At 44.4% G+C, this 14,805-nt stretch overlaps 1 protein-coding gene across 1 annotated transcript; it reads left to right on the forward strand.

The window, feature by feature from the left end:
- The first annotated feature begins 3,731 nt into the window (after positions 1-3,731).
- Positions 3,732-14,346, forward strand: LOC111159611 (tripartite motif containing 21). The gene is made up of 7 exons (XM_022522149.1): positions 3,732-3,786; positions 4,770-5,225; positions 8,838-8,933; positions 9,988-10,218; positions 12,024-12,046; positions 12,708-12,808; positions 13,068-14,346. The coding sequence occupies exons 2-7, from the start codon at positions 4,818-4,820 to the stop codon at positions 13,613-13,615; spliced, it is 1,407 nt and encodes a 468-aa protein (XP_022377857.1). The 5' UTR covers positions 3,732-3,786; positions 4,770-4,817; the 3' UTR covers positions 13,616-14,346.
- Positions 14,347-14,805: the final 459 nt, after the last annotated feature.

Consider the following 14,805-nt stretch of genomic DNA (forward strand, 5'->3'; position numbering starts at 1 on the left):
TTTACCTACAGATTAATCAGGCACCAATCCTATCCTGCACTAATTTATGTCTCCAGAAGAAAGTAAAGTATGTGTAAAAACTAAAATGGACTCTTTAGTAGACAAGAGAGAAATAGAGAAGTCTTTATATAAAGAAGATGTTATTTGAGTTGAGACTGAGAAGAGTTGGCCTTAAATATGTAGAAATAAAAGGCTTGCTTGGGGGGGGGGCGGTACCCAGGTGTCTCCGTCAGTTAAGCATCTCCCTTCAGCTCAGGTCATCTTAGGATTGAGCCCCACATCAGGTTCTCTGCTCAGTGGAGAGTCTGCTTCTCCCTCTGCCCCTCAACCTGCTCATTGCGTGCTCTCTCTCTCTTTGACTCTCAAATAAATAAATATTAAAAAGCCTTGCCAGGACTGTTGTTAAGATCATTGCATATGGAATCAAACAGGGCTTAAACCTTTATTACTAAACTAGATACCCTGTGCCAGGAACCTAGACTCTAAAAACATCAGTTTTAATTAGTAATAATTAAAGCCATCCAGTGGCTATTGATCAGTGTCTGCTCCAGTGACCTGTTGCCATTCAATGGACTTTTGTGCAAGGGTCCATATCAGTAGTGGTAAACAGAGAAACCTCAGTGAGGGGAAGCCTGTGCTCGGTTAGAGCCTCCATCCCTGCTGCTCTGGAAAGATACATAAAAGTGGCACATTAGTTGCATCGAACCAACAGCATTTTGTCCTCACAAAATAGGTAGTAATATTTCAAAGACAGATTCATCTTCTATCCTACACTGCTTCTGCCAGCACCACCATTTTCAGACTTAAACCATCAGGATATCCCAACATCACTTGCACTGAGAAACTGATTTTGCAATCAAGGAACTCTGATAATGGGATTGCCCTATGGAATGCATTAGTCTTTCAACGTACACCATCAGCCAGAAAAAGTTGGCCCAATAAGACTATGAGATGCCCTGCTAAAGGCACAGCTATGACACCAGTTTGGAAACCCCAACCTATGACATAGGAAGGTTGTCCCATAAACTCTGATAAGTGATTAAAATCAATAAATATATGGTGGCATTTTTTTCATATCTACTATATGCACACACTTCAGAGAATCAAGTGGGGGGAAGAAGTGGCCCCTATTATCACCAAACTAACAGCTCCTTTATAGAACACTTTCTTTCCATCCCCCAATATAGTGCTCAGCCTGTTTAGTAAAAAAAAAAAAAGGGGGGGGGGACAATGACAATAACTAGGACTTTCTACCAGAGTAAGCAAAGCTGGTTCTAATAAACTGGAATTTGCAACTATCCCTTGGCTCTGGAGCTTCTTCAGCCACTGATAAATAGAGGATGGGGGTTTCTATACTGGCTGGAGTGAATTATCCTTATTACCAGAAAGAATTCAAGTGACTGGTACATAATGGGCCAAGAAGGACTATGCCTAAAACCCAAAATATACATTGGAGAGATTCCTAGTTATGATTGCCTGATGGCAACGGCCAGTGCATTAAAGACAGGAACATTAAGGATACTGATCCTTCAGGAATGATTTGGTTGACTCACCAGGAAAAGTACACTGGAGGACTAAGGTACTGGCAGTGAGTGAGGGGAAATTGGAATGACTAGCAGCTTTGGTCTTACAGCCAGTACCAAGGTGGGGACTACTGAGCATGCCTGTGTTCTATCCAGCAGTCTAGATGCATATTATTGAATATTACCAAAGCAACACTGTGGTATATATTAATATCTTTACTTAATAGGTAAATAAAAGGAAACTCAGAGAGATGGCACGTGGCTGGTAAATAGCAGGGTTAGCCCTGAATCCATGTCTGCCCTATCATGGGATCTGTGTTCTTTTCTACCACACCCAACAGTGGCTTACTCACTGCCTATAGGAGTGAGTGCAGTGATGTGAAGCAGAGCATTTTCTGAATGTCTGCAAATTCCTACATGGGTCTCTTCCTTTGATTTTTTTTTTCCACTTTGCTTTCTGGGACTATGGTCCAGGAATCAAATCAGTACAGTGATGCAACTTGGATGTTAGATGTCACCTGATAACCTTCCACTACACAAATTCTCTTAAAAACAGAACTGGAAATTTCAAAAAGGCATGAAGTATTTTTAGGTTCCCTAAATCTATAGAAAACATTAAGCAGTTATACAGGGACAAATATATATATATATATATATATATATATATACGTTGGAAGGAATTGAGAATTATTCTAGTCTCCTCGCCCTTCCTTTTTTCCCTTCCTCCTTTACAGCTTATGACCACATCCCTCCCAGCTGCTCCTACAGCCTCTGCTTGAGCTGACGGGGAAGCCTGTTATCTCTGGGTTGTCACTAAAATAAGGGTCTTCCCTGGACCTTTAATTCTCATGCACCTACTTACTATGCCACTTCAAGCAAGTCACTTTACTCCATTCAGAATCCATGTCCTCTCCTGGGATGTGAGTTTAATAATTCCTAAATCACTAAATTGTTATGTGGCTTAAATCATACAACCTGCCATAGCAACAGTATTCACAGTAGTCAAAAGATGGAAGCCACCAAGTGTCCATTCACAGATGAATGAATAAATGAAATGCATTTACAAACATGGGGATATTATTCAGCCTTTAAAAGGAAGGAAATCCTGCCACATGCTACAACATGGAGGAACCTTGAGGACCTTTAGTTAAGTGAAATAAGCCAGTCACAAAAGAACAACTACTATATGATTCCACTTACATTGGGGCACCTAAAGGGGTCAAATTTGTAGAGACTGAAAATTGAATGGTAGCTGCCAGGGGCTGAGGGGAAGGTATAATGGGGGAATTATTGTTGAACAGATAACAGTTTCAGTTGGGCAAGATGAAAAAAGTTCTGTGGATGGTGCTGATGGTCACATAATGAAGTGAGTATATTTAATGCCACTGAACTATATACTTGAAAACGGTTACAATGGTAAGTTTTGTTGTTTTACTGCAATTTTTAAAATAAAAAATAACCTCAGAAAATCCTTAGCTCAGTGACAAGTACACAGTTGGTGCCCAGTGAATGTCAATTCCTTTCTTACCAGTCACTGGTGTGACACCTGCCTTGGGGTCATGTGGTATAAATCCCTTACCCCCTGACATTAAAAGAATATCAAGTCTTTGGGCACCTGGGTGTCTCAGTTGTTAAGCATCTGCCCACAGCTCAGGTCATGATCCCGGGGTCCTGAGATCAAGCCCCACATTGGGCTCCCTGCTTGGGGGGAAGCCTGCTTCTCCTTCTCCCACTCCCCCTGCTTGTGTTCCTGCCTTTACTGTCTCTCTCTCTCTGTCAAATAAATAAAATCTTTAAATGAATGAGTGAATGAATATCGAGTCCTTCCTCAAATGGACTTGTTTCTGGAAGTAGGAAGCTGAGGGTGGCCTGTAAGAGAGACCTCCAGGCCCTGTTGTCGCCATCCAAACCTCCCTAAGAGCAGCTCCCGTAAGTGGGCACGGCACAGCACGTAGGTGTGGAGTGATGGTGACCAGTGTCAAAGGAGGCAGCATGACTCCTCCATATTAGATGCGATATTTTCTCTTATTAGATACTGAGGACATGGGAGGGAGCGGGAAGCAAGGACGAATAGCTAAGGAGCTCTCACTAGAGCCAGCCTCGGCTTCCGCCACCTGCTGCGCCCTAGCTCCACCCCAGCTGGCTTGTCACGCTCTCCTCCCACTCTCCGCCCCTCCGCCCGCCTCCCTTCCAGACGCGCCTCTGAGGGGAAATCGAAAGTGAAATAGGCAACTTGCCGCCAGCTGGTGAGTACCCTGGAAAGGTAAGTGACTTGCCCCGACCCTAGTGGCCCAGAGACAGGGGGACCTCTCTCCCCTGCCCCAGATCCGAAGGGCCCCTTCCATCCCTGCTCACCCCCTTAGAGCCTGCAGTCCCAATGGAACACCCTGAGCCCCAGCCCGGGCCACACCCCAGCCCCTGCCCGAGTGCGCCTGGCTCGGAAAGGACTTCCACGCCACCGGGAAGGAGGAGGGGTTGAGGGCTGCCTTGCTACCACGGCCTGACCACCTTGAGCAGGAGAATGGGGCAGCAACCTAGCCTGGAGCGTGGCCCAGGGACCCCTGTCGACAGTTACCCTCTGAGGGTGAGAGGGGTAGGATGGTTTCCGGTGTTAGAAACTTAAGAGTCCATGCCCCAGAGGCAATGGAGACAGCTACCAGGTTCCCCCAAGGAAGCGCGCTGGTCTACAAGTTTGTGTATATAGAAACACAAACATATCCACACGTGCATACCTACAGGTATAGATACATACAGATAGACATATATAATAAATATATTATGTACATAATCACAGATATATATAACTCTTGCCATTATTGTGCAGATTAGTGATGTTTGCAGAGCATACAACACCTTCTCTGGCACAGGGAGTGTGCATAGTGAATGGCCCCTATCATGATGATGAGCTACTCAGCGGAGGACTGGTGACCAGGGAGGGGAGGGTATGGATAGGAAAAACCTGGGCAGGCACAATGAAGCAAGGATGGCCATGAGGAAAATAGAGTTGTAAATAGCTTTATCTCTGAAGTTCTCAATAACATTCACAGTCTCTTTAAGGGGACTCAGTTTCCCCTTCTGTCTGACTAGATAAGTGGATGAGACTAGAGAAGTTCTTATTATTTAAATTACTGTTCTGGTCTTATTCTCACCCCTTCCACTAAACTCATTCTCATGTTTTCCTTTGGACTATTTTTTCTCACACAACGCTTATGATCTTCTCATTTCCTTTTCTCCTCTCCCCACCAGGCTACCCCCAGGATCTCTGCATTGCTGCTTACTAAGAACATTAGCCCTATGGCCTCAGTAGCGCCCTTGGCAATGATGTGGGAGGAGGTTACATGCCCTATCTGCCTGGATCCCATGGTGGAGCCTATGAGCATTGACTGTGGCCACAACTTCTGCCACGAATGCATCTCCGAAGTCGGGAAAGATGGGGGCGGTGTCTGTCCTGTGTGTAAGCACAACTTCTTGCTCCAAAACCTCCGACCCAACTGGCCACTGGCTAACATGGTGGACAACCTCAAACAAATGGCCCAGAGTGCCAAGGAGGACACACAGGGGGACCGGTGTAAGGTGCATGGAGAGAAACTGCACCTGTTCTGTGAGGAAGATGGGAAGACCCTTTGCTGGGTGTGTTCCCAGTCCCAGAGCCACCGTAACCACCACATGGTCCCTATTGAAGATGCTGCTCGGGAATACCAGGTGAGGCCCTAGCATAGAGGCATGAGCAGGTAAAAGGGATATGGGTCCCTCGAGGTCTTTGTTCCCCAGTGGTGGGCAGGCAGCATCGCCTGTGGAAGTGGAGGGGTTGGGGAAAGGTAGGGGGTCTCCCACCTTTCCGTATCTAATGTAAGCAGAGAACTGCAAGCTCAGCACAACTTTCTCGTTCCCTAGGAGCAGAGAATATACTTGGGGAAAATGCTGCAAGAATCACATTTCCTGTGGCCTCCTAGTTAATTAGGAATGAGTAGTGCCCCACCCCTGCAGCCCAACAACAGTTTGGTTTCATTTTTTTTTTATTATGTTATGTTAGTCACCATACAGTACATCATTAGTTTTTGATGTAGTGTTCCAAGAGTCATTGTTTGCATATAACATGCAATCCTCCATGCAATATGTACCCCCCCTTAATACCCATCACCAGGCCAACCCATTCCCTCACCTCCCTCCCCTCTAAAACCCTCAGTTTGTTTCTTGGAGTCCACAGTCTTATGGTTCGTCTCCTCCTCCAATTCCCCCCTTCACTTTTCCCTTCCTTCTCCTAATGACCTCCATACTATTCCTTATGTTCCACAAGTAAATGAAACCATATAATTGAGTTTCTGTGCTTGACTTATTTCACTTACTGTAATCCTCTCCAGTCCCATTCATATTGATGCAAAAGTTGGGTATTCATCCTTTCTGATGGGTAATATTTCATTATATATATGGACCACATCTTCTTTATCCATTCTACTGTAGAAGGTCATCTTGGTTCTTTCCACAGTTTGGCTATTGTGGACATTGCTGCTATGAACATTGGGATGCATATGGCCCTTCTTTTCACTACATCTGTATCATTGGGGTAAATACCCAGTAGTGAAATTGCCAGGTCATAGGGTAGCTCTTATTTTTAATTTTTCGAGGAACATCCACACTGTTTTCCAAAGCGGCTGTACCAACTTGCATTCCCACCAACAGTGTAAGAGGGTTCCCCTTTCTCCACATCCTCTCCAACATTTGTTGTTTCTTGCCTTGTTAATTTTTGCCATTCTAACTAGTATAAGATGGTATCTCAGTGTGGTTTTGATTTGACTTTCCCTGATGGCTAATGATAATGAACACTTTTTCATGTGTCTGTTAGCCATTTGTATATCCTCATTAGAGAAGTGTCTGTTCATGTCTTCTGCCCACTTCTTGAGTTGATTATCTGTTTTTTGGGTGTTGAGTTGGAGAAGTTCTTTATAAAACTTGGATATGAGCCCTTGGTCTATAGTGTCATTTGAAAATATCTTCTCCCCTTCCATGGGTTGCCTCTGTTTTGTTGACTCTTTCATTTACTGTGCAGAAGCTTTTTATCTTGATGAAGTCCCAAAAGTTTATTTTCACTTTTTTCCCTTTGCTTTTGGAGACGTGTCCTGAAAGAAGTTGCTGTGGCCAATGTCGAAGAAGTCACTGCCTATGTTCTCCTCTAGGATTTTGATGGATTCCTGTCTCACATTGAGATCTTTCATCCATTTTGAGTTTATCTTTCTGTATGGTTTAAGAGAATGGTCCAGTTTATTCTTCTATATATAGCTGTTCAATTTTCCCAGCACCATTTATTGAATAGACTTTTTTCCACGGGTTATTTTTTCCTGATTTGTCGCAAATTAGTTGACGATAGAGTTCAGGGTCCATATCTGGGCTCTCTACTCTGTTCCGTTGGTCTATGTGTCTGTTTTTGTGCCAATACCATGCTGTCTTAGTGATCAGCTTTGTAATAAAGCTTGAAATCAGGCAATGTGATGCCCCCAGCTTTGTTTTTCTTTTTCAACATTTCCTTGGCACTTCGGGGTCTTTTCTGGTTCCATACAAATTTTAGGGTGGGTTGTTCTAGCACTTTGGAAAATATTGATGGTATTTTGACCAGGATAGTGTTGAAAGTATAGATCTCTCTGGGCAGTATAGAAATTTTAACATTGTTTATTCTTCTGGTCCCTGAGCATGGAATGTTTTTCCATCTTTTTGTATCTTCTTCAGTCTTCCATGAGTATTCTATAGTTTTCAAGTAGAGATCCTTTACCTCTTTGGTTAGGTTTATTCTAAGGTATCTTATGTTTTTCAGTGCTATTGTAAATGTAATCACTTCTCTAATTTCCCTTTCTCCAGTTTCACTGTTAGTGTATAAGAAACTGATTTCTGAGCATTGATTTTCTATCCTGCCACATTATTGAATTGCTGTATGAGTTCTAGTAGTTTGGGGGTGGAGTCTTTTGGGTTCTCCACATAAAGTATCCTGTCATCTGCAAAGACAGAGAGTTTGACTTCTTTACCAATTAGCTAGGATCTTGTTGAGAATCTTGGCATCCACATTCATCAGGGATATTGGTCTGAAATTCTTTTTGATAGTGTCTTTGCCTGGTTTGGGGATCAAGGTAATAGTGGCTTCATAGAAAGAATCTGGAAGTTTTCCTTCTCTATTTCTTGAAACAGCTTCAGGAGAATAGGCATTATTTCTTCTTTGAATGTTTGGTGGAATTCCCCAGAGAATCCATCAGGTCCTGGACTCTAGTTTTTTTGGAGGTTTTGTTTTGTTTTATTTTGTTTTCTGATATTTTTGTTTTTTAATCTTTTTATTAACATATAATGTATTATTTGCCCCAGGGGTATGGGTCTCTGAATTATCAGGCTTATACATTTCACAGCACTCATCATAGCACATACCCTCCCCAATGCCCGTAACCCAGCCACCTTATCCCACCCCCCCACCAGCAACCCTCAGTTTGTTTCCTGAGATTAAGAGTCTCTTATGGTTTGTCTCCCTCCCAATCCCATCTTGTTTCATTTTTTCCCTCCCTACACCCCCCGGCCCCCTGCCCTGCCCCTCAAATTCTTCATGTAAGAGAGATATGATAATTATCTTTCTCTGATTGACTTATTTCACTTAGCATAATACCCTCTAGATCCTTCCTCGTCATTGCGAATGGCAAATCTTTAAGGTTTTTGATGTATTCCATGTATGTGTGTGTGTATCACATCTTCTTTATCCATTCATCTGTTGACGGACATCTAGGCTCTTTCCATAGTTTGGCTATTGTGGACATTGCCGCTATAAACATTTGGGTGCATGTGCCCCTTTGGATCACTACATTTGTATCTTTAGGGTAAATAACCAATAGTGCAATTGCTGAGTCGTGGGGTAGCTCTATCTTCTGGTGGCTCCCTCCCCCTTCTGTTTATCCTCTGATATCAGTCTGTGCACTCTCAACAACTTTGTACCACTCCACTGCTGATCCTCTGCCCCTGTAGAGATCCAGAAGTGTATAATCTTAAAACTCAGGCTTATTTCACAGATGTTCAGGGTGTTCTGGTAAATATCTAGCTCAATTCAGGGAACCAGCTGAAATAGGTTCTCCTATTTCTCTGCCACCTTCTTGGATGCATTTTTTAAGAAACATCAGGCTTTTCCCAAAGTCTTCTTATCCATAGAATTCCTATCCCAGTCAGACTGTAGTCTTCCCTCTTTCTCTGAACTCAGGTTTTTCAAAGTACCAGCATGGTCATCTTCATGCCACTCTACCACTCCACCCCACTTCTTGGTCTAGTTGGGTGCTAACCTATCTTTCTCTGCAGGAGAAGCTTCAAGTGGCATTAGGGAAACTGAGAAAAGGACAGGAGTTGGCTGAAGAGATGGAAGTGAATATTGCAACAAAGAGAACAGCCTGGAAGGCAAGTGTCACATCCCAAAGGGAATCTCTGATCAGAAGCCAGGGCAGAGTCCAGGGTCCTTGTCTCAAGCTCTAACCATAGCTATGCCCATATGTGGAGTGATAGTATCTCACTCTCGAAGAATCAGCTGCCCTCTAGATCTCCTGATAGAGAATAAAAAGGAGAGGGTTCCCAATCAGAAAAATCAAGAGTCTTAGGAGAAGGTGCCAAGAGGAACAAGCCATACCTTAAATTCCCAATCCTTGAGCCTAGTCTTAAAACATGATAGCATGCCTGCCTTGGTATCTGGGACAGAGGTTCCCCAATAGAAATAGATGACCAATGGCTACACCTGTCAGGAAATGACAAAGGCTGTGAGTAACAGACTTACAGGAATGACCAAGTCAAAACATAGAAAAACCAATGTGACTGGGTAGGTGCTTGACCTTGTCCAGATCACTGGTCCAAAGTAGAATGGAGAACTAAAGCTTGTTCTGCCTCTGTAAGTGGGACAGGGGTTGGGGGGGCCAGGGATTAGAGGAATGGCGGGAACTCATGGCCAATAGAGCCCAGAAAGGGAACATTTGAGATTGGAGAAGGGTAAGTCAGGCTGTGGTGACAAAAGGAGTCATCCTGTGTATCAGGTGACCTTCAGTCACTAATAGGAGATGGCAAAGATTATCCCAAGGACTCTCTTTCCTCAGGACTGAGGAACAGTGTTGTGAGGCTGTTTGGGAGGTTGTTGGTGGTGGGGACAGGTGTTACAGTCTCAGGAACTCATGGAGATGTGAAGACAGAGCAGCACAGTTGGGTGCTTACTAGGTTTTGAAAGAGGCTGTAGAAAGTTTGATACCATGGGCCCATGCAGCTATGGTTGTAGGGCTGCTACAGTGTGCCCCCTGCCCCATAATCCCATTTCTCTCTTAGCTCAGAAGCCTCACACTCGTACCTCCCCAGCAAAATAGTGTGTACGTATGTATGTTCTCAGACCCAGAGTGATGAGTCTACAGGGAATAGAAATAGATATAAACACCTTCGTTTCTGAACCTTCTCTTTCTTCCCACTGACACTAAAGAATCAGGTTGAAACACACAAACTGAGAATTCACGCAGAGTTTGTGCAGCAGAAAAACTTCCTGGCTACAGAGGAGCAGCGGCAACTGCAGAGGCTAGACATGGAGGAGAGGGACCAGCTGAGAATCCTGGGGGAGGTGGAGGCCATGCTGGCCCAGAAGAGCCAAGCCCTGCAGGAGCTGGTGATGGAGCTGGAGAGGAGGAGCAGGGGTTCAGCCGTGGAGCTGCTGCAGGTGAGCCAGCCCTCTCCCTGAGGCTCAAGGATGAACTGAAAAATGGGTAGCCTCAGGGAGCTCTAGCATCAGCAAATGGAAACTCGGTGTCTGGACTAACCAGAATTCAGACCCATGAGTGGTCTGCATTCAAGCCATGGAAAGGTGCCAACTTAGGAGGGAATTTTCCCTGCAGCAATTTAAAAAAGCAGGCATCCCCATTAGAGCCTGCTCTGACACATACCAGGTTTGCGATCCTGAGAAAGTTCCTTAACCTTTCAGAGTGTCAGGTTTCTCCTATGTTAAGTGGACATTATAATATTACATATCTCAAAGGATTTTTGTAAGGATTAAATGAGAGAAACCACAAAAGCTTCTGCATGATGGTTTGGCCATGGGAAAGTTCTCATAGACGTAACTGAGAACATGGCACTAGAAATTAAGAGACAGTAGCCCAGCCCCAGCCCTGCCATCAGTTCTCTCCATAATTCTAGGGCAAGTGCTTTTCTCTTCCAAGACCTACTTTCTCCACCTGTGAAACAAGAGGGAGGGAGTGGACTGAATAACAAAGATTCCCCAGATTTTAGTTACGATGTATCATCTTCACACTTCCTGCCACTTCTATGAACTACCCAAATCCTGTTAGCATTGGGTTTTCTTAACATGGTCTCACTCTTTCATCAGAAGAAATTCAGCATAAAAGGAAATTTGTCCTGAGCAATAGTAGTCACAAAATTATGTGTTGATATGTTACTGATTTTTTTGTTTTCATGTCCACAATGACCATTTCTTAAATAGCACATAGGACACACCTCATTGTATTCATTCTGTCACAACAATGCAGTGAGGTGGGTACTGTTATCCCCATTTCATAGATGAGAAAACAGAAGAGCAGAGAGGTTGAGAAATTCAGAGACTACAGCTAAATAACTTAACCACTTTAACCCAAATAATAAGAGCCATAGCTAAAATTAAAATAAGCATATAATGGTTTAAAAAAAAAAAAAAAACCCTCATCGATGTATGTTCTCTCATCCCCTAATATGTTTACCTTGTTATAGGAGACCAGAGTCTCAAAAGTCCCTTCTGCTCTGACCTCCTACAGTTTTCCTCTTCCCAAACTTTTTCAAGGTGTCTGTCAGATGTGGTCATGAAGGCATTCTTTGTTTTTGTTTGTGCAAAAAGGCTGACTGGATTGGCCTGATTTGGCAGGCCCTCTTCCACTCTAAAGGTTACTTCTTCCCAACACTGAACCATGCTTTCTAAACACACTTTTGACTGGGCCCAGGAGGGTGCCAGTTCCCAGTGAAGGGCTCCCAAGGCCTGCAACAGCATATTCTCAAATGATTCAATTTCACATACATGAGAAAGTAGCATTAACTCCAGCATAAAATCCATTCCTTCCCAAACAACACAAGCCTGCAAATGAGATGGAGCAGTTTCTGTGCACCCTGACTTGGCCATTCTCACCCTGTGACTCCCTCTGGGCTTCGGCCAGGCTGGGCTTGTTCCTTTCCACTTTCCTCCAACTCCTCTACCCACAAATCTGGGCTTTCTAATTTATCTTCCGAATCACAGTCCTTAAACCGGTCATCCTTCCCCTCTCTAGAGGTCACACCCATGCTGGTTACCCCACAAACATCCACACCCTTTCTCCTCCAGGCTGGTGGGAAATATTTCAGGTATTGGCCCAGAGGAACAGGGTAGAGCAATGTCCCATGGACCTCCGTGGGGAAGGGCATCACCTCACCCACAGAACTGAGGTCTTGAGGTCTCCATGATAAACCAGTGATCCAGAATTCATATTCTATCTCTTTTCTCCTCAGGAGGTGAAAAATGTCCTGGGAAGGTAAGAGGAGGTTTTCTTTATAAGAGGAGGGGGTGAAAGGAAGCATACATATATACCTGTGGGAAAGGTTTTCAAGTTAGAAAAACATGCACTAATGTTTTCCCCATTCTCCTCCCTATTCTCAAAGATCCAGTCTTCCATAAAATATTTTCTGGTCTGATGCTAATTAATGGACATCTCAGTGAGCTGCCCAAAGTAATTGGACTATAAGAGCTTTACAAAGTGAAGCCCCAACAAACTGGGAAATTCTGTGAAGTTCTAAGTCCACAGCCTCCTAGAACTCTTTCTTTAAAAAGAATCTAGTTGGTTACACATCTCCCAGAAAGAGCCAGGTGGGAGACCAGCAACATGGAAGCTTCCTTATGGAAGTAATTCCATCTGTAGCAGATACCTCACCTGTAAAATGAAACAGAATGTGCTTGCCTGCTGACCTCAGGCTTGAAGAGGAGATAGAGACTATGCAGTAGCTTCAGGAGCCCATGTAATCAGGAACACCTAGATAGGAACTAAGTCCTACCACTTTTTACCTTCCACCCCCAGGGATCTTAATACAGGTGTTTGTAAATTTGCTTCAAAGTGTTATCCACAAGTGAGGTTATAGTATCAGGGTTCAGGAGGGTGAGGCAAGAGTTGGAAACAGAGTCTATAACTGTTTGCCCAGGAGTGAGTCTTGGAACCTGAAGGAGCTGGACATCACCTCCCCAGGCCTGAGGAACGTGTGCCTTGTGCCAGGGTTGAAGAGGATGCTGAGGACATGTGGAGGTGAGGCGAGCACCAGGAAAGTGGGACTGGGGAACACAGGGGGTGTTAAGGGTGCAGAATGGGTCCCAGGGTCAGGGAGAGATAGCCGGTCAGGGTAGGTGAGGCAGGGACAGATAGGTGGTTCCTTCTAAAGTCATGCTGGGGGGTATTTCCTCCTGTAGTGAGGCCATGCTCACCTCTCATCCTTACCTCACACCACAAGCCCAGGGTTCCTAATTCCCCTCCCTCTCCCCGCCTGACTGTGGTCCTCTCTCTGCAGTACACATCACTCTGGATCCGCACACAGCCAATCCGTGGCTTATCCTTTCAGAGGATCGGAGACAAGTGAGGCTCGGAGACAGACGGCAGGAAGTGCCTGAAAATGAGGACAGATTTGACAGTTATCCCATGGTCCTGGGTGCCCAGTACTTTGACTCTGGAAAGGTTTACTGGGAGGTAGATGTGACAGGGAAGGAGGCCTGGGACCTGGGTGTTTGTAGAGACTCTGTGCAAAGGAAGGGGCAATTTTTGCTCAGGCCTGAAACGGGCTTCTGGATAATTTGGCTGTGGAACAAACAAAAATATGAGGCTGGCACCTGCCTCCAGACTCCCCTCCACCTTCAGGTCCCTCCACGCCAAGTTGGGATCTTCCTGGACTATGAGGCCCGCATTGTCTCCTTCTATAACATCACTGACCACGGCTCCCTCATCTATACCTTCTCTGAATGTGCCTTCACTGGACCTCTGCGGCCCTTCTTCAGTACTGGTTTTAATGATGGAGGAAGAAATGCAGCTCCTCTTGTCCTCTGTCCTCTGGAGATGGGATGATAGGGATCCACTGACCTGTGGTGGCATTCTCTAGACACCAATACCTCTCCTGTTGGTGCCCTTCTCAGCCACTGACCCTCCTCATTTCCCCAGGAACTCTGAACCACTTTGTCTCTGCAGAGGGGTCAGGATACCAGCAAGCAGACTTTGGCAGGGGAGTTCACTGAAAATCTATATCAGCATTCCTAGCACTAGATTGCTTTCTGATTCCTTCCATGAAACAAACTACTTCTATTTGGCTCAAACCACCTCGATCAACCAAAATTTGTTTCTGCTGTCTTATGTGACCCAAGTCTTGTTTCCTCCTCTCCAGCTCTAGCCCTTTGGTCAGATCTTTTATACACCTTCCATGGTTTGCAAAAGGGCTTTCTAAATGCATTGGGCCTTGACATATCCCATTCGATCCTTGTTCTTGTATACATCTAGGATTACTGTTGTAACATACACACATCAGATCATAAATGGCTCCATATCACCTATAGAAAAACAATCATCCTTTGAAAATAAAGGCTGAATGATACATGCCTTACATTACCACATCACATATCCAGCGCCTGTGCTCCCCTATCCCTACCATGCACTTCCAACCACATCTTCTTAATGGAGTTGGTCAAAAGGTGTATCAATCTAAATGGAAGGTGGGATAGATTTTTGATATGTCAACTTGGCTAGGCCATAAGCCCCCAGTTCTTTAATCATTCATCTAAATGTTGCTGTGAAGGCATTTTATAGATGTTATTAAAGTCCATAATCATGTGACTTTAAGGAGATTTTATTAGGCCTGCCCAAGTTATACAGGACAATTAAGTAAAAAACCTGAAAAGCAAAACTTCACTGAAGATGATCCATATACCCCTAGCAACTTTAGCTCCTGCCAAAGTTATAGCCTGCTGTTTCTGATGCCCTATCTTGTGGATTTAGGACCTGCCTTGCCTACCCCCACAATTGCATAAGTCAAGTCCTTGCAATAAATCTCTTCATATTTATCTCCTACTAGTTTCTGCTTCTTTGGTGATGAGAGAATTTTAAAATCACCATGATAATAGATAGTTATATACAAGGGAACCCCATAAGCCTCTCAGCAAACTTTTCAGCAGAGACTTTGTAGGCCAGAAGAGAGTGATATGATAGAGTCAAAGTGCTGAAAGGGAAAAAAAAAAAATGCAGCCAAGACTATTCTATCCAGCAAG

This window comes from Enhydra lutris, unplaced genomic scaffold (genome assembly GCF_002288905.1).
Source record: "Enhydra lutris kenyoni isolate GAN:26980312 unplaced genomic scaffold, ASM228890v2 scaffoldscaffold68, whole genome shotgun sequence".
In the NCBI taxonomy this organism is placed as follows: Eukaryota; Metazoa; Chordata; class Mammalia; order Carnivora; family Mustelidae; genus Enhydra; species Enhydra lutris.